General features: G+C 49.1%; 1 protein-coding gene across 2 annotated transcripts in view; it reads left to right on the forward strand.

Annotated features, from left to right (window-relative positions):
• ABCC4 (ATP binding cassette subfamily C member 4 (PEL blood group)) overlaps positions 1-19,435 on the forward strand; it is a 194,927-nt gene that overhangs the window by 37,596 nt on the left and 137,896 nt on the right. For both annotated transcript variants that reach the window (XM_084768221.1, XM_084768222.1), the window contains one exon: positions 11,667-11,891. In XM_084768221.1, the coding sequence (XP_084624347.1) occupies positions 11,667-11,891 (225 nt within the window). The remainder of the gene's footprint in view (positions 1-11,666; positions 11,892-19,435) is intronic.

Below are 19,435 nucleotides of genomic sequence, written 5' to 3' on the forward strand. Positions count from 1 at the left end.
TGAAGGTGAAGCATGTTACCCCAGCGTCTAGCTAATTACAGTGCGTCGGTAGCAGGGATGAGCACTTACTGCTGCTTGGGCAGAGATGGGGACAATTCTGGGGATACTGTGCTATCTTCTCACTTCCATGGGCTCAGGCGTGTACACGGTGCACGTACATCACACGCACGCACACAGACAGACAGACACAGACACGCACACAGATACACATGTGCACACACACGCACACACACACATAACACATAGATACACACGTGCAACACACACACACACACACACACACACACACACACACACACACACGCACACTAAATACATCTTAGCAAAAGTCTAGAATCTGGTGTCATGGGAAGCCGGTGTGCTTTACTGTGAGTGCTGGTGTTCGCTCGATGCTGTAAATGCACGGAGTCATCTTTGATCAGCTCTTGAGGAGACATGTCCTGTGGTTTGGACGAAGTACATTTGGACCAGAGCCCAGAATAACCAGTGCCCAATGAGTAATTGTTAACTTCACCATGCCAAATCTGATAAGTGCTTTCCTGGGAAGGTATTGTCAACTTTCCCCTTGCAGGTAAACAAGCCTTGATGCCATGTGCCTGGGCTGGCTGCGGTGCCCCAGAGGCCAGAACTCACTGGACCCAGGAGTTACTTACCCTCTTGCCAATGGCTGGGCCCTGAGAGCTGCACCTGTGCCGGGCCTTGGTCCAGCTTAAACTCTAGTGGTCTCCTGTGCTGTTCTTTTTGTTCTTGTCATGGAGTAGATGGCTGGCCTAAAATTGAGCTTTGGCAGCCTGGAATCTCGGGGAGATACATGAGGTCATTCACTGACAAAGAATGAAAGCCACAAGACCCTTCAGGCTTAGCCATTGAGATAGTCTTCCGCCTAGGGGACAGTGCCTGTGCTGGTCAGTGGCCTGCTGGAGGGGATCTGGAAAATCTGGCTGTGTGGCTTGTCCCTTTGGTGGTATCTTTAAGAGAAAAACATTATTTGGCTTTTTAAAAATTTATGTCTGTGTGTGTTTATGTCACATATATTGGGGTGTCTGAGGAGGCCATACGAGGAGGTCTGATCACTTAGAGTTGGAGTCACAAGGCAGGTGTGACCCTCCTGACATGGGCGATGGCGTCCGAACTCTGGTCTTCTGGAAGAGCATCGAGCACTCTTAACCGCTGTGCCATCTCTCCAGTGCTTTGCTACCTTATGGCTGTCTTAAAAACGCTGGCAGTCTCGCAAGTAGTTGGACATCCTAGCTACGGAAGTTGTAGTTCTGCAGAAGGGTGGCTTCTGGTGCGGTGGGGTGGGACATTGTCACAGGTGCATTGGGTGGCGCGAGATGAGTGGCCATCCAGCTTGAAGCCGGAGAGCAGGTGCCTGCTGAGCGCGGCCTGTGCATGTTGAAGGGCGCAGAGGTCTGCCCGTGCCATCGAGAAAGGGAGGGGCGTGTTAGGTAACGGGAGCAGCTGGTCCCAGAGATTGACCCTCTCGTGGTTGCAGAGGTGCCAAGGTGCTTGTGCCAGGAGCTGAGCGCTTCCTTTGAGAGGGTTGTTCCCACCGCCTGGAGGCCGCTTGTAGCTTGGAGAAAGATAACCTTATGACGCAGGCCCATTGGGGTGACTCGAGGGTGGGAGAGTGTGCACCCTCAGGCTCCTCCAGCCTGACTCTTGTTTTGTTTTGCTTGTGTTGAGTGTCACAATGGTGGTACAGTAAGTCTCAGTTTAAAATGAATGACAAGGCAAGCTGCTGCCTCTGTGTCTGGATGTGTGGCATTTCCCGGCCATATGACATTGTGTAACCCTGCGCCCTGGAGCTCTGGAGTCTTCATAGGTGCTTGGGGCACAAGGCCGATGTCAGGTGGGTGTCACAGGAACCAGTGGCTGCCTTCAAGGTGGCTTTGTGTAGCTATGCCACTTCTAGGAGCATCTGCTGCCTTGTTTTGTAGTGTACCTCTGTAGCCAGGCACTTGACAGTTTGCCTCTGTAACCGAGTACTTAACAGTTTAGCACTGTACACATTGAAAGCAACATGTTCCTAAAGGGTGGAACACGAGTGTGGGGTTGACCTGAGCTTCCGGTTGTCCGTAGTGTCAAAGGCTGCCCTCTCCTGGGGATAGGGCAGTGGCTAATCCAGATGTCAACCAGATGCCATTTCACAGTGAGCGTGGGTCTTGCTTAGCGGGGCTTGGGGAAAAAGCTACAGGTAGAGGCGGCAGAAGCTGGGTGAGAGGGGACAGCCCCACTGACGTACGACAAACATCAGCGTCCGTCTCGTCCAGCGTTTGTTGTGATCGCTGCTGGAGCTGGGAAAGGCAGGAAGGCAGGAAGGCCTGCGGCAGCACAGCTAGCCGAATGCTGGCCTCTCTCTTAGGGAGTTGCTTATTGGAAAATCATGGGAGAAAAGGGGAGGGTGGAGTGCCTGGTGGAGCGTCTCCCTGGGAGTGTGATGGCAGCAGCAGTCACAGCAGTATGACTTATGAGGGTCAGCAGAGTCCGTCCTCAGGCGATGGAGTGCTCTTTGGTATTACTAGCAGCAGGACTCAGCACTGGTGCTGTGCTGGCTAGCTTTGTGTTCACGTGACACAGCCAGTATCACCTGAGAGGAGGAAACCTCAGTTTCGAGAATGCCTCCACAAATTCCAGCTGTAAGGCATTTTCTTAATTCGTCATCGATGGAGGAACTGCCTAGCCCATTGCGGTTGGTGCCGTCCCCGGGCTGGTGGTCCTGGGTTCCATAAGGAAGGAGGCTGAGGGAGCCACGAGGAGCAAGCCGGCAAGCAGCACCCCTCCATGGCCTCTGTATCAGCTCCTGCCTTCAGGTTCCTGCCCTGACTTCTTTCCCTGGTGGGCCACAGTATGGAAACTCTTTTCTCCCCAAGCTGCCTTGGTCTTTTATCACAGCAGTGGTCGTCCTGATGAGGACAAGCACCAGTCAGCAGCAGCAATGGGGTACTCCCCAGTAGTGTCACTCGAAACAGCGTTGGCAGTATTGCTAGGGCCCATATTCAGTGGCAGTGCTGGTAGGTAGTTCAGTAATAATGGAAGGTTCTTGAAAAATGCTTCCTCCCAGGAACCATGCATGAGTCCTTTATACTTGATGCTACTTTTATTTCTTTGAGGAATTTGGTGAGGTGGGGAGCGGGGGTATTATTATCAGCAAGCCCCCCCCCCCCAGTACCGAGTTGTCGGTATCATGTCCCCAGGGCTACTGCAAATATAAAGACAGAACCGAATTCTGTTTCAGACACTCTGCCATGAACCCAAACCTTCTAGACTGGGGCTGCTCACGAACTTTACCCTTAGCATCACAAATGGCTGTTGCTTGACCTTAGCCTCAGGATAATGGTGCCAAGATGGCCTTGCAGCAGTGTTGGCACATGACTTTGTCAGTTAGGAGACTGTCCAAGGTACAGTGTCTCCTGGGGCCAGAAGATCATGTGCAGTACTGGAAAGTGGCTGTCATTGGCAAGTTGGTGTGTCGCAGTGTGTCCAGAATGGACCAGGTGTCCTATGGAAAGCTGCCATCCACCCATCACCACCTGTACTTGTCTGAGGACAGACTGCCCTACACACTCAAGTTCAGCATCCTCCGTTACAGAACCGTCCACTCGGCTACTGGTGGTCTTGGATGGCAGTGGCATTAGGAGGACGCCATTTGTCTGGGCAGAGGTTGAGCGCTCTGTTTTTATTGATCCCACGGGGGGGGGGGGGGGTCACAGAGTAGGTGCCATTTGTTGGGACCCCGGGTCAAAGGGGACGGTGAGGACAGCTCTTTGTCTCTGTCCTGTTTGCAGGGTCGGCCCTGGCTTCAGGGATTAGGGTGGCAGGAATCACTGTAGGTTGACGTTTACGGTTTTGTATGCGTTCCTTTGCTCCTGGCTGAGACCCAGTTCCTGACGAGAGCAGCTTAGCTCATCCTGGTGAGAAGGAGGCAGTTGGTCCACTGCATCCAAGATGGGAGGCAGTGCTCTGCTCCATCTTCACCTTCTCTCTGGTCTTCCCACCTCAGTTGGCTAAGTCTAGAAATCCCTCACTGGCAAGGCCGCAAGTTTGTCTCCTGGGTAATTCTGTGTTCTGCCCGGCTGACAGTCACTACTAGCCAGCACGGGCTTTTATCACTGTGGCTAGCTCGTGAGCCAGCTGGGACGAGCATTAGAGTAATAGCTGGTGTTACGAAGCGATTTCTCGTTTTGCGATGGTGGCTGTGTTGTCCGTTGGTCTTTGAGTGTTTAGATAGTAGATGGATGAACTCAGTGTGGCATTTTTTAATACAAAACAGCCATGCTTCTCGGTACCTCAAAAGCACATGGAGCTCCTTTAGGAAGACAATACAGCTGTATGACTGACCATTCACACCAGCAGGGCCTTCCCTGGGTGCTAACGGGGCACAGGCAGGTGAGAGGCTACATGCTGCCAGCTGCAGGAGGAGCCTGGCGTTGGGATTTCTAAGTAGTGTGCTACCTTGTCTTGTCAGCACTGAGGACTGTCTGGAATGTTTGGAGAAACGAGTAGGATGGTGACTCTGGGCCAGTGAAGGCCAGCTCCGAGCGGACGGTGAGTTCCCGGCGTGTCTGTCCTCTGTGTGCACCTCCAGGGAAATGCTATGGGGACAGAAATGACTCTGCATCCAAGGACTTCACTGTAAAGGGATCATTGTGGGGAGAGCTAGCACAGTCTACCTCCTCACATTGTTCCAGGCCTGGATTTTGAGGTAGAAGGTATCTTGGCTTCAGGCAAGTGAAGTTGGGGGCATCAAAGGAGCCTCTGTGGACTCTATTTGTGGTGCTTGCCATAGGCAAGCCTTATTTTCTTGATCTTTGGCAAGAAGGGCCATTGTAATGTGCCAACCTCATCTGTTGACTTGGCTTTTGGCCAAGACTTAGGTTTTTTTTTTTTTTCCCCCAAGACAGGGTTTCTCTGTGTAGCCCTGGCTGTCTTGGGCTCACTTTGTAGACCAGGCTGACCTCAAACTCACAGAGATCCTCCTGCCTTTGCCTCCTGAGTGTTGGGATTAAAGATGTGCGCCACCACTGCCCAATGACTTTTTAAAGGGTTACTTTTATTTGTACGAGTGGTGTGTGTGTGTGTGTATACATACTTATGTATATATTCATATGCACTGCATGCATTTAATACCCACAAAGTCCAGAAGAGGGCATTGGATCTTCTAGAAATGGTGCTGCAGACTGTACTGAGCATGGTCAAGGCTTTTACTCTGATTGTCTGTGGTCCAGGTGGAGGCTGCCATCTGAGGTAACCCTACCTGTGGAACTGAGATCCAAGGTCAGAGGTCAATGGTGAGTTCCATGGTGATGTCTGTGCTTTCCTCAGGGCTGACTCCTGAGATATGTCTGGGTTTGCTTTTCTCAACTCTTTCTTCTAAGTGCCCCTCCCCTTCAGCTCACCCACCGTGGGGAAGATGACCTAGGCAAGGAGGGGTGGAGCAAGCCTTGAGTAAAGCAGGTGTGGCTGGTTGTGTCCTGTGGGCTCTTGGGCACTCTTCATTAGCTTATTAATGTGGACAGTGATGACCCTGAGTGAGAAACAAGGGGAAATGCTTTGAAGGACCAGTTGCTTCGCTGGAGAAAGATTTGTGTTTATAAAGGTAGGAAACCAAGACCAGCAACTAAACACTGTCCTTAAACTGGGTTCTTCCTGCAAAACCCAGGGACACTTTCATAAGCAGCTCTGGTCAAGACTCACTCTGCCACAATTGTGTGCAAGCATGGGGTGTCGAAAGCCATTTGTGAAGGCTGGTGTCTTGGCCACTGATTGTGGAGTTTGCTCAGGCCTCTTAATTTAGCTTAATGCTTTTTTGTTTTGTTTTGTTTTTTACATTATGTGCAGAGGACTGAATCCAGAGCTCTGAGTCTGTCAGGCTCCCTCTAGCACTGAGCCACAGTCTCTGTAACACAATAAAACCAGCCCCAGCTCATGTGTCCAGGATCTTCTGAGGTAGACAGGGCAGATTACCTCAGCTGTGGATGGGGAGGCTGGCACATGTGACTTGTAAGTGTCAGACCTCTGTTATTTCCAGATACTGTGTCCCCCTCCCTCATACACTCCTGTACAGACGTCTTGGAGAGACAACAAGAAGAGGGAAATTTGTATGTCCCCACCCTGTGGTCCCTCTTGCTCAACTGCTTGCCAGCAGGGTCAAGTGTCATGGGATGTTTTCTTTCTTAGAACTTAAAGAACATTCCAAACCCACAAAACTAGAGCAGAAAGAGTGCCCATTTGCCTGTGAGCCACACTTCTGTGACTCAGCAGCTCACCCGTGAGCCACACTTCTGTAACTCAGCAGCTCGCCCGTGAGCCACACTTCTGTGACTCAGCAGTTTGCCTGTGAGCTACACTTCTGTGACTTAGCAGATCGCCTTGAGACTTGAGTCGCCCATTGCTCTGCTTACTCCATTCCAAAGCTGGTCCCATATATCACATCATTTATCCAAGAACGTATTAATTCGTACCTTCAACAGTGAAGCTTTCCTCTGTAGAATTACAGCACAGCTGTTCCACAAACACTGTAACTAAAGCTTTACTGCCGTTAGTGTGTCTAGCCAGGGCTCATTTCCCTCATTTTTTTTTTTAACCTGCGTTCTATTGATTTATACCACTATATTGCCAATTAGGGCTTTGGACTCAAGTGTTCTTCCAGCCTCAGTTCTTAGATACTTGGAATTATTGGTGGAGGAACCAATGCACCTGGCATTCATTCACCTACCCACCCATCCATCCATCCATCCATCCATCTGTCCATCCATCCACCCATCCATCATCCATCCATCCATCCATCCACCCACTCACTCATCCATCCATCTACCCACCTATCTATCCATCCATCCATCCATCCATCCACTCACTCACTCATCCATCCATCTACCCACCTATCCATCCATCCATCCATCCATCTATCCATCCATCCATCCATCTACCCACCTATCCATCCATCCATCCATCCATCCATCCATCCATCCACCCATCTATCCATCCATCCATCCATCCATCTACCCACCTATCCATCCATCCATCCACCCATCTACCCACCCATCTATCCATCCATCCATCCATCCATCCATCCACCCACCCATCTATCCATCCATCCATCCATCCATCCATTCATCCATCCATCCATCCATCCACCTACTCATTCATTCATCCATCATATGTTTTCTTGTGACTATGTATTATGTATATGTCAGACATATATAGATAGATGTCTGAGTGAGGGTTTGTTCACATGAGTACAGAACCAACAGACATCAGAAGAGGGCATAGAGAGTTACAGATCGTGGTGAATCTCCACAGTTGGGTATTGCACGTTGAACTCAGGCACTCCTAACTGCCAGCCCAATTCCTTAGCACTGTTTTCTTCTTCTTCTTCTTCTTCTTCTTCTTCTTCTTCTTCTTCTTCTTCTTCTTCTTCTTCTTCTTCTTCTTCTTCTTCTTCTTCTTCTTCCTCTCCTCCTCCTCCTTCTTCTTCCTCTCCTCCTCCTCCTTCTCCTTCTTCTAGACTTTGAACTAGTAGTTCAGTGAGATGCACCTACTTGAGTAAGGTGGCTTTGGTATTTTTTTCTTTTCTATTTCTTTGTCTGTCTTTCACTCTACAGACACTTCTATCATTTTTGATTTTGTAATTGAAAACGCCGAGTTGTTTCTTTAGCAGAGGATCCCCAGCCTGGGTTGGCCTGATGGCATTCCCTTCCAGAGTCAGTGAACATGTTCCCCTGGCTCCAGAAGTTGTAGATAAGAAATGCAGCATATGCTTTCATCTGCAGCGCTGTGTACCATCACTGTAGGGAACTTAGCATGTGCTTGCTGTTTTCACATGTGTGATGTTAGGACGTGTTCCTGGCTAAAGGGGGCTGGCAGTATTATCCCCCTTGATTTGTTAGCAGTGGGTAAGTCTGCTCTGGATAGACTTGTGGATACCCTGGGGTAACCAGGAAGTAAGAGAGTTTCTTACTTCTCTTCTTCTAAGACTAGCTTTCAAACTGTGAGTGGTTCTTTCACAGTCTTCGCTAAGGATAAGGACCTTTGGGAGGTGATTATATTTAGTTAAGTCCTTTTAAATTGTGTGTGTGTGTGTGTGTGTGTGTGTGTGTGTGTACATGTGGCATGTCTGAAGGTCAAAGAACAGTTGTCTGAGAGTCAGTTCTCTCCTTTCAACATGAGTTCTAGGGATTAAACTCAGGTCACCATGCTTGCATGGTAGGCGCTCTTACCCAATGAGCCATATGGACGGCTAAAGGTCGTGTTAAAAGCCAGTTCTGAATCATCTTTTCCTTTAGTAAACACCGTGCTTCCTGGATGTTGACTTTTTCCTGCTGTGCTGAGCTGGAGTGCTTTTGCTATGTGGTTTGGAAACTTGTGGGTTCCCATGTGCTCTTGTGTGATGGGTGCTATGGAAGCAGTCTTCATTGAAACCGACTTACGGTCTTGCAGTTTCCACAACACAGTGTCTCCAACATCCCCTAAGCCTAAGCCACAAAGATAGGGCAGGACAAACATTAGTGATGTCTTCTGGAAATGGTTTCTGCCTTCAGGAACTTCCTGTGGTGGTGGTGGTGGTGGTGGTGGGGTTCAGGCCCCCACATACTTTGCCAATGGAATTGGAATCTGTGATCAGTGGACTAGGGGACTCCGAAGATGCTTACATATCCTTTGTGGTCACACTGTGCGTAGTCAGGCTGGAAGATCCCAATTCATGTGTCTCCGAGACCGTGGTGGTGATGTGTTCCCCAGATCTTGTGTATTTCCCGTTGTCTCTGATCTTCAGCCACACAACCTTTGTTCCCTGCTCCCTCCTGCCTACTCTGTTCTCCCACAGGCCCACTCTTTCCCTTCCGGGTTTCACTGCAGCATGACTTTTCTTTGCCAGCCTCTTTGGTTTCCTCTGCTTGTCACACAGATCAGAGACTAAAGTTGGACAGGAAGTGGCTCGGTGCTCAGGGAACATGAAAAGTGATGTGCCCAAGTGTCAGGTAATGCGCGGAGGCTGAGTACCAAATGCTCCATTGAAAACCTGCTGCCTTCAAGGGCTGAGTCGGACAGAGGGTGTCAAACCCGGACATAGCACCACATGGGCTCAGAGTAGCTACTCATGAGTCCCAACACAAGGCCGTAAAACTTACTTAAAACATTCACTTTTGTATGTGGGGTTCTTTTTCTTTTTAAATAGGGGCGGGAGGAGTGGGGACTTCATTGTGTGGCTCTAACTGAACTTTGTAGCTAACAGTGTGGACCAAAGGAGCCAAAAGGTTGGGGCCTCGAGGGGTTGTCTTGTACCCTAGGAGTTCCGCGAAGTTTCAGTTGGGAATTCTGCTGGGAACAGAGGGCAGGAAGCTTCTTCAGCAGGGCACAGAATGGCACTGAAGATGAGGGGAGGACGTTCTTTGAGACAACCTCTTCTGTGTAGTTCACGCTCCTTCAAACTCTTCTCTTTCTGGCTCCACCTCCAAACTAACTCTGGGATTATAGGCGTGTGTCAGTACGCAGCCAGCCAGTTTTACCTTCTCCCCAGGTTCCCAGCAAGCTTAATTCCATTCAGTTAGAAGTTTGGTAAGTATTTTTGAAGTTGTCTCATTGTTTCTTCCTGGGGTGGGCGTGGGGGTTGGGATTAGAGAGGACAGGTCCATGGGAGGAGCCTACGGTATGTATTGGCCAAAAGCTAACGCTACTCACTAAGAACCCATATACTCAAGGGGATTTTTAGCTGCCATGTCCCAGCTGGAACACGCAGACAGTTGCAGAGCTGCCTTTCTTTGGTGACCTCTTTTCCTTGTATTTACCACGCTTTCATGGTTCTCTCTGTCACTCTCACTCTCTGGGGGCCCCAGGAAGTCGGGAGAGTTGTGCAGCAGGCAACCACAGCGCCGTGATTGCATTCGGAGTCTCGGCAACTTTGGGCTGGTAGGTGTTATCCCTGGGCTCCTGGTGAAGGGCCCAGGTCAGTGTGCTGTTGACCCAGCGGTCTTGCCTTATCCTCGGCCTAGGTCTCCCTTGTGAACAGCACGGCCTCCTTGATTCTCAGGGTTTCTTCTTAGTAGATGCTGCACAGCTATTGTGATCATCCGTGCAGGTAGCCTTGCGTTAATTCTCTGTACTTCCAGAAAGGTGTGGTGGGGGCCGGAAATGACAAGGAGTCTGATGACCTTGATTGTAACTCTTCTGTTGAGGAGCATGGCCTTGTGGAAGGCAGTGTGTGTGTGTGTGTGTGTGTGTGTGTGTGTGTGTGTGTGTGTGTATGTGTGTGGTGTTGTGGCTCACTTGAGGGATCAAGGCAGCTCCTGTAAATGTGTTGACTGGGGACCAGTTGCTCGGGAAGACTGTTGTTCCTGTTGGGTTATTCTCGTGGCATCCCATGGATAGAAAAGCAAACTTGCCGGCTGTTTGCATGTCTGCGATGCTTGGGAGGAAAAACTGTTCAAAGTTAAACATTTGAAAGATTTCCAAGCCTGGCCTTTTGTCCTTGAGGAGGAGGAAATGGTGTGGCCTGTGTGTTTACTTTTGGTGACTTGGATTTGCAGTGAGTGTTTGGTTTTTTCCGTGAGGGAGGGGTCTGTAAAGATTTGCGGGGAGGAAGTGGGTTAAGGGAGTGGGTGGCTGGCCTGTGAGTCAGGAGACTCTACCTGTTGTGCAAGTACTGAGGCCTCCCTCAGATTCTTCCACGCTGGACAGAAAATGGCTTCCCCTTAGCTCCTCTGAGGTGAGAGCCGCCCCAGAGACTTTTACTCTTTGGAATAGGATTTTGATTTTTGTTTTAGAGAATAGATGGTTATTAATATTGATTTATAATCAATACCCAGTGCTGTAAAGGCTGGTAGAAAACCTCTCATGCTGGGAGCTGTTAGCCTGCCATCTGTGCCATGTTTGGTTTTCGCCCCCAGCCTGTGTGAGTGAGGGTGGCAGTAACTCTGGGCACAGCTCTGCGCCTAGGGGAAAGAGGCACACTGCACCATCTCCCTGGGGACCCTGGGCACAGCTCAGCGCCTAGGGGAAAGAGGCACACTGCACCATCTCCCTGGGGACTCTGGGCACAGCTCAGCGCCTAGGGGAAAGAGGCACACTGCACCCATCCTCCTGGGGACTCGCAAGCTCTGCGCCTTTTCAACACACCCAGTGGAAGGTCTGGGATGCACTGACATTCAGGGCTTGGGTGGAGTAAGGTGGGCAGGTTTTCTTCTTTGTCCTGTGTCTGCCCACATATCTTAGCCGATGGCAGCTGGGACAGGAGGAGGGGGTGGCATTACCGTGTCGCTTGTGAATGGACCATACCTTCGCTTCCGGGTAGGCTGGGTGGGACACTGAGAGGCCATAGGAAACAGGATGGATCATGTCTGTATTTAAGGAAGTTACTGGCCCTTTTCCTCTTTGGCTATTTTTTTTTCTTATTCATTTTGTGCCAGGACTTATTTGGCAGCCTGCCGGTTGTGCTTTTAAAGCTGATTCTAACATATACTGAGCATCCTCTGCCTGGACCAATCACAGTGAGCTGATGTCCTTGAGCCTGTGATTCCGAGTTTAGGCCGAGTGCTCATTTGCAGTTGTGTTGAACCAGTTTCTTTTCTCTTAGTTCAGGGATGACTGACATGTAGAAGTAAAGCTTGTGTTGGGAAAAACTGTTGTTGTTCATTTTTCTAACAAGTGTTTTTTTTTTCTCTTTCTTTCAGGAAAGCACCAGAGTGATTCAGCCCATATTTTTAGGGAAAATTATTGATTATTTTGAGAAGTACAATTCCAGCGACTCTGTGTCTCTGGCCACAGCCTATGGCTACGCTGCAGTGCTGTCGGTGTGCACACTGATTCTGGCCATCCTGCACCACTTGTACTTTTACCACGTGCAGTGTGCTGGCATGAGGCTCAGGGTAGCCATGTGCCACATGATTTACCGGAAGGTAAGCACCCTTCACCAGAGACCTCGGAGCATTCTGGGAAAGTTTCCTGTAAGTTAGAATGATGTAAATACGCTGTGTGTTGTGGCACATGCCTGCATGCTCAGTGCCAAGGAAACTGAAGCAGGAAGGTCACAAGTTCAAGGCCACCTCAGACCGTCTGGCAAGACCCAGTCATAAAAACAGACTGTTTAATCCACATTGCAGGAGCTTGTTCTTTGGCTTGGGCTATAAATTATTATTGTTGTTGTTATTATTATTATTAATTCTGTAATGTTTCCCAGGGTAACATGGAAATCTCCTCTTGTTATCAGATTGTGGTGTCTATAGCATCAAGCAGGCTAATGGATTTGTAGTGAAATCTAGGTTAAAAAATAAAAGCAGAAATGGTTTTCCAGTGTTTTCATAGCTAAATCTCATAGCTGTTTTTATGAAAAGCCCTTTGTTGTTCACTAAAATCTTTACTGGCATTGAAGTTGTACCAGACAGTGAACTTAAGGAAGCAGGCTCCTCAGAACCAAACCCAGGAGAGAACGCCATCCCTGGGAAAGGAAATTACCTCCCCCCGCCCCCCAACCGACTAGTTATATTCTATCTAATTTGTCAAGGAAATAAATGTCAACACCTAGCCAAATGCAGGGCGTATTGTAGTTGTATGTCTTGGTATGCCAGGTTTATTTTAAAACTTAGAAAAAGTTGTTTTGGAGAAAACCCTAGTTTTCATGATGCTTGTTCTCCTTTTAAGCTTTCTTCTCCTGAAGTTTTAATGTTGAGACCTGGTGCGATGCGCGCAGCACCTTTGTGCTGGGCATGTCGCATTACTCCCGGTTTACCCTGATCAGAATAGTCACAAAGGGTACTGTTAGGGAGCGGCAGCCGTGAGAAGTGCCAGTGTCGGGGCAGACGGCTTCATCAACCCCACCACGAGTCATTCTACTGTGGCCTCCTGCTTTCCTGCTTTTACTTTAAAAAAACTGTTTATTTATTTTATTTTGTGTGTTTTCCCTGAATATATGTACACACAGACGTGCATGCACACACACACACAGACACACACAGACAGACAGACACACACACACACACACACACACACACGCACACACACACACACACACACACACACATGCACACACACACCATGCCCATGGTCCCTGGTGCCTGAAGACCCAGGTCCTCCTCTGTAAGGGCAGCACGTGTGCTAGTTGCTAAGCTGGCTGGAGAGCCACTATCCTATTTTTTTTTTTTTTTGAGTTGCCATTTGGAAGTAGAATCAAATGCTTGAAATCACGGCACCATTTAGCTTACGTTTAGCTTACCTAGAACTTCCGTTTGATTTTCCTCAGCAAACACAAAGTATCCTAGCGTGTCTTCCTTTGAGCGGTTTTATTAATCTTGGCGTTCTGTGGATCGTGGAGGCCTGGCATCTTAGAATCTATTTTGGGCTTGAGCGAAGACAGTGTTTTCTTTCTCTGTGACATGGAGCTGGTAACAGTGTCTGTAGGGCTTGCTCGTAGGGTCTTCACCATCTTCACCATCGTTGTCACCATCGTTGTCACAATCGTGTCTGAGGTGTGCTCTTCTCCCGTGTAGGAGGAGATTGAAGTTTCTCTATTAATTCTCTAGACCTTCATCTTCCTACGTGCCGCTTAGTTCCCTAAGTCCACTGCGCTGTGGACACTGTAACCACCCAGGTGCTGGTTCAGGTAATCAGAGCGGTTGCCCAGGTGAGCTCACCTGTTTTTCTTCCGATTTCCTCTGTCAACACTTCGAAACTGGCCTTTGGGAAATCTGACCTAGCTTGGTAGCTTTGCTCACCTGACCGTAAGTAAACGTCTTCCAAGGGTATTGATTTGTCGGTATGGCTGTCCCGGAAGAATCTCTGTTTGTGAAGTCCAGAGCTGCTGGGGTCAAGCAAAGGCTTAACCTGAAACTCTAGACACGTGGGAACGATGGATCTCCTCTTGTCTGCCTGTGCAGGAAGCATGCCGATGCTTCATGTCCAGAGGCTTCCGTGGGGCCGGGGCTGCCTGGGCTGTGCCTCTGGAAAGCCCTTTGCACAAGTGCTCATGCCCAGGCCTTTCTGCCCAGTCCGCGGTCCTAGGAGGGATCAGTCTGGGTGGTGGAAATGGAGTGCCCGTTAAGCCCGTGGTGATGGTGCATGGTACTGAACAGCCTCGTGGGCTGGATCTTACATTAAAATGGCTTGTTTGAGGCAGGCATGGGGTCCCTGTCTCAATGCCAGGCCATCTGTTTCCAATAACTTCTATCAAGCTACCTCCCATCTATAATGTCATGTATTTGTTTGTTTGTTTGTTTTATCTGGGCCGGATTCTCCATCCACGCCCCTGGCCATGTGTTTTTCTTCCATCTAACCCATGGCAGCCTTCCTCTCCTCTTTTCAGGTCTCTCTCCTTCTCCTGGGTGGTCTTTCCTTTTTTTTTGCCCCCCCCCCAGGATCCTTCCTCTCTTAGCCCCACCTATCTCCTGCCCTGACCAGGAGGGACGGACGGCTTTTTATTAAACAAAAGATGGGTCACAAACAGTAAACAATAATTAACATTAAAATACATCAAACTATCCCCCAACACTTGTTGATCTATAGAAATGTTTTGGCTGATAAAATGTTTGACATGCAAGCACATTATATCCCCAGACTCCATATAAAAAGCCAGGTGACATGGCAGTTTGGCCTGTCTGTAATCTTAGAACCTAGGAGGTGGAGACAGGGGAAGCCCTGGGCGAGCTGCCTGGTGAGACTAGTCAAATAGGCAACCTTCGGGCTTACTGAGAGACTATGAGTGAATGTGTCAACTGGCACTAAAGTGCTGTTTAGCCAATCAGCTGGGCAGAAGGACAGGAAGTGGTTGAGGGTTGGAGAGGGCATAAGGTTTTTGATGGTTGGAGGAGGACTGTGGGGACTTGACGAGGACTGGGGAGGACTGTGGGGACTTGACGAGGACTAGGGAGGACTGTGGGGACTTGACGAGGACTAGGGAGGACTGTGGGGACTTGACGAGGACTAGGGAGGACTGTGGGGACTTGACGAGGACTGGGGAGGACTGTGGGGACTTGACGAGGACTAGGGAGGACTGTGGGGACTTGACGAGGACTGGGGAGGACTGTGGGGACTTGACGAGGACTGGGGAGGACTGTGGGGACTTGACGAGGACTGGGGAGGACTGTGGGGACTTGACGAGGACTGGGGAGGACTGTGGGGACTTGACGAGGACTAGGGAGGACTGTGGGGACTTGACGAGGACTGGGGAGGACTGTGGGGACTTGACGAGGACTGGGGAGGACTGTGGGGACTTGACGAGGACTGGGGAGGACTGTGGGGACTTGACGAGGACTGGGGAGGACTGTGGGGACTTGACGAGGACTGGGGAGGACTGTGGGGACTTGACGAGGACTGGGGAGGACTGTGGGGACTTGACGAGGACTGGGGAGGACTGTGGGGACTTGACGAGGACCGGCCCAGGGGTCATAGTGTCAAGTACTTGGAATATATGTATGTTATAAGGTTTAGAGTCGTTTGTTTAGTTTACGAGTAGATTAGAATCAGTTCAGACTCTGCGGGCGAAGTGCTGGCAGCTTTAAAGTATGTTTCAGTCTCCCTGTGTCAGTTATTTACTTTGTAGGCTAAATGCATACAAAATACTGTAACAGTCACTGTATCGGCATCTGCCACCATTAGCATGATCTTTCGCTGACAGCGTGCTGTCTCCTTGGTTTGTGTTTTGAGGTATATATGCCAAACCCCGTCTCCAAATGGGTTTGGGGGTCATCATGTGTGCACACAGTTGACTATGGCAGTGCAGGGTGCCACTGCTTGGGTGCTGACCCTGTATTAGCAGGCGGTTATGGCATGCCTGAGGGTAGACTGTATGAGGAACTTACTAATTGCTAGCTTCAAAGGAAATGCTAGTAGGTTTTGGTTTTGTTTTTGGCTTTTTTGCCAAAATATTTCATAAGAATTATTGTATATTTTGTACCAAAAGTTAGTATGGTCCCCAAAAGAAGTGTTCCTGTGTTGTGCAATATTTGAGAGTGTGCTGTTGCATTTGAATGAATTTCTCTTTCTCTTGAGTACTTTAGAGTCAATTTAAGAGGAAGGAGGATTACTTAGATAGATTCTGTCTATCTTAGGTGGCTGAGTTTGACATACGCATACTGCTCTTCTTGTCAACGAGGTATTGATAACTTCCCTGGCTTAGATTGTCCCTTTCTGTCTCTTTCCTGTCAGCCTTGCCTCCTTGTCCCAGCTGCAGATCAACATTGATTACATTTGTGTCATCCTAGATCAGTCTTCACTTCCGCTCCATGGAGTAGATGGATTCGCGCCGAGGATCTTGCAACTCTCTCCCTCCCCTCTGCAGAATGCTTTTGAGGTCCTTCCCCCCCCACCCCCCCAAACAGTCCTGTATGGTGACTGCTATTGATTTGTTGATTTATTTTGTGAGGAGAAAAGGCCTCACTCTGCAGCCTGTGTTAGCCTTCAACCCAAGGTGAGCATTCAGACTGCTGGGTCGGCGGATAGTTTTTCCTGCTTTTGTGGAATTCACACATATGCTGCTGGACTTCCGGCTTGCTTCCAGGTTTTGGCCGTTAGCAGTTAAATGTGCCGTCAGTGGTCTCACATGTGTCTGCTAGCGGACACCATTTCTTTTAGACTAACACCCCAGAGTGGGATGGTAGGGTTCTGCTGTGGCTGTTGCTTCCCTTTCGAAGAAACCGCTGAATGGTTTTTTTTTAATTTATTTATTCTATATTCGGTGCTAAGAATAAAGTCGGTTCTCAGGTGTTGATTTTTATTTTGTCGATGACTGACAGACAGTATTGCAGATTTATCTGAGCGTCTTTGCTGTTCACGTCCCTCTGGGTGAAGGAACAAATAAAAAAGACCACAGTTCTTTCCTTACCCATATATAAGCAGTTTTCAGCGTGCCTCCCTCTGCTCGTAGTGCCAAGGTTTCATTAGTGTACTCCACTCCCAATCGTAAGGCATCCTTCCGCAGGCCAGGGGTGGGCAGTCTGTGGCCCTTCCTCCGTTAGCCACCTCGACGCTGTCCTTGTGACGTCAGCGTGTCCCGCCATTGCGTGTGTCTCTGTGGTCGGTGTTCCTAGTTGCTCGGGCTGAACTCTTGACATTTCTCTTTCTGACTGATTTTCTTTCAGCGATCCGGTCATGACCCTGCCTGTGATCTGGGAGGGTGGGGTGGGGTGGTCTGATGACCTTGGATCTTTCATTAACTTAGGGAAGTCGGAAACTATTTGGCCAGTGGATCTTTGTTTTAATATTCAAGGTTCTTGAAATTAACTTTTACTTATCATGTGAAATCGTGGATTTCACCTTAGCATTTTCAGGCGTGTGCACATATCACCCACGACCCTCCCTTGTCTCTGAGCGCTGTATCTTTTAAATTCTTTCTTCACTCATTCTTAACACTCTTCTCTCTCAGACTGCTAGTTCACAGACCGCGTGACATTGTCTCTATTCCGTTTTATTATCTCTGTTACTTTAAAAGGGCTACCAAGAATGCCCAGTAATTCAAAACAAAACAAAACAAAACACTTTGATGTTCTTTTTGGTTCCAGAGTGCCCACTGTGTTGTTTGTTTCCTTTGTACTTTTGTTGAAAATGGCTCTTTAGTCATACTTTCCCTTAACTCTCTGGGCATATTTGAGCATATTTTCTCCAGTCCATATAGTGCTTTCTTTAGATACTTTAAGATTCGCTGTTTGACCAACTTACCTTTGCTTTAATTGGGGTAAGGCATTGATTTTTGTTATAAAGACCGCCTTCTCGCTGTTGGTTTCCTCTCCCTGTTTCCCGTGTGCTCGAGGCTTGAAGTTGTTAAGTATATTATATAGGTCCCAGTGTGGTCTTGCGCCGCTAACCCCATCCTTCTGAAGAACACTGGACTTTTGTGCTCACGGGGCAATTTCCTTACTGGCTGAGAACTTTGCTTCATTCTGTGCTTCAGTGTGGCAGAGCTTGGGAAATCCTACAGTGAGCCTTCACCACCACCACTGGATAGGACTCAGCTTCTGCACTTAGTGTCTGAGGGGCTTGGCAGGCTCGGCCTTAGTTTTTCTGGGATAAGACTAGTTCGTTTGGGGTGGTGTGTGTGTGTGTGTGTGTGTGTGTGTGTGTGCGCGTGTGTGTGTCCCTTACATCAGCACTATCTGTGCAAGCTTTGCCACTGCTGTGATGAACAGACCCAAACAGGAGGGAATTGTATCGGCTTTTGAGTTTCAGGGGTTCGGGCCATAGTCTGTGTGCCTGCCTTTGCTGTGAGCACCTTACTGGTGGAGTTGTGTGGTGAGGCAGAGCTGTGCACTGAGTGAGAGATAGGAAGCAGAGGCCGGGCAGAAGATGCCTGCGCCTGTTACCTCTCTCGGTGACCTTCTTCCTTGAGCTAGGCCACATCTACAGTTTACAGAACATCCAAAAAAGGTGCCACTTGCTGGAGGCCAAGTATCCAATATGTGAGTCTCTATGGGACACTGCGTAACTAGCGTTCTCTGAGGAGGTGCTGCTGCCCTGTGCATTGTGGGATGCCAAGCACCAGAGAGTCCGTTATCTCAGATCCAGTCCTGCACGTGACCTCTTCTTCTCTGTTATCTGCGAACATTGGCCTCATAACTGTCCTGCTCCGCTGCAGTTTATGGCGGAGCAGAAGGTGTGGGCCAGTGTAGTGTGGGTTCGACAGCCTGGATGTTTATAAGCTGCAGAGCCAGAAGCTCCGTGGGCACCGTGCAGGGCTCCTACAGTGAGCCTTCCCAGCCGGTGACTGGATAGGCCTCAGCTTCCGCACCCAGTGTCTGAGGGGCCTAGGGCTTACCTTCCATGCTGAGCAGACCGAGAGTGATGCTGCATGTCAGAAAAGGGGTCACAGGTTTTCTTGAGTCACACAAGTGCTTCATAAGCCATGCCACTGCCTTGGCCTCCCACTCTCCACCCCCCTGGTGGGGCCAGGGTGTCACCTCCAGCCTTCTCGTAAATCTGTATGTTGAACTTCTGTCCCCGGGAACATTTGGAACATGCTGTCGTAGAGGATGGTGGCAGGCACAATAGGTGAGGGCCGTGTAGCGACAGATGTGGCCTCCTTGATGGGGATGGGACAGCAAGAAGTCTGCGTTCTGTTACCCGTGTACGTGCTGAACTCACAGCAGCGATACCACAAGTTTCTGATAGTAAAACCGTTTCGCAGATGTGTAATGAATTTCCATCCTCTTTCAGTGTTTTAAAAGGTTATCTATCTAGATTTAGGGTTTGTAGTTGGTAGTTATTTCCTTCCAGGTCTTCAAAGGTAATTGTTTTTTTGTTTTGTTTTGTTTTGTTTTTTGTTTTTTTTAAAATAACATTTCAACCATGAAGGTTAAAAGTCGCGGTACAATACATGAAGCATGGAATGGAACATCTCAAATGGTCCGCCAGTATCAGTTACGTGCACATCCTTCTGTGCCGTCACTGCCTCTGCTGTTCCTGGAATCCCTTCCACCTTGCAGAACCAGATCTTTGTAGCCATTAAATACCGACTCCC

Source organism: Acomys minous (assembly GCF_964271855.1).
Source record: "Acomys minous genome assembly, chromosome: 18".
NCBI lineage: Eukaryota > Metazoa > Chordata > Mammalia > Rodentia > Muridae > Acomys > Acomys minous.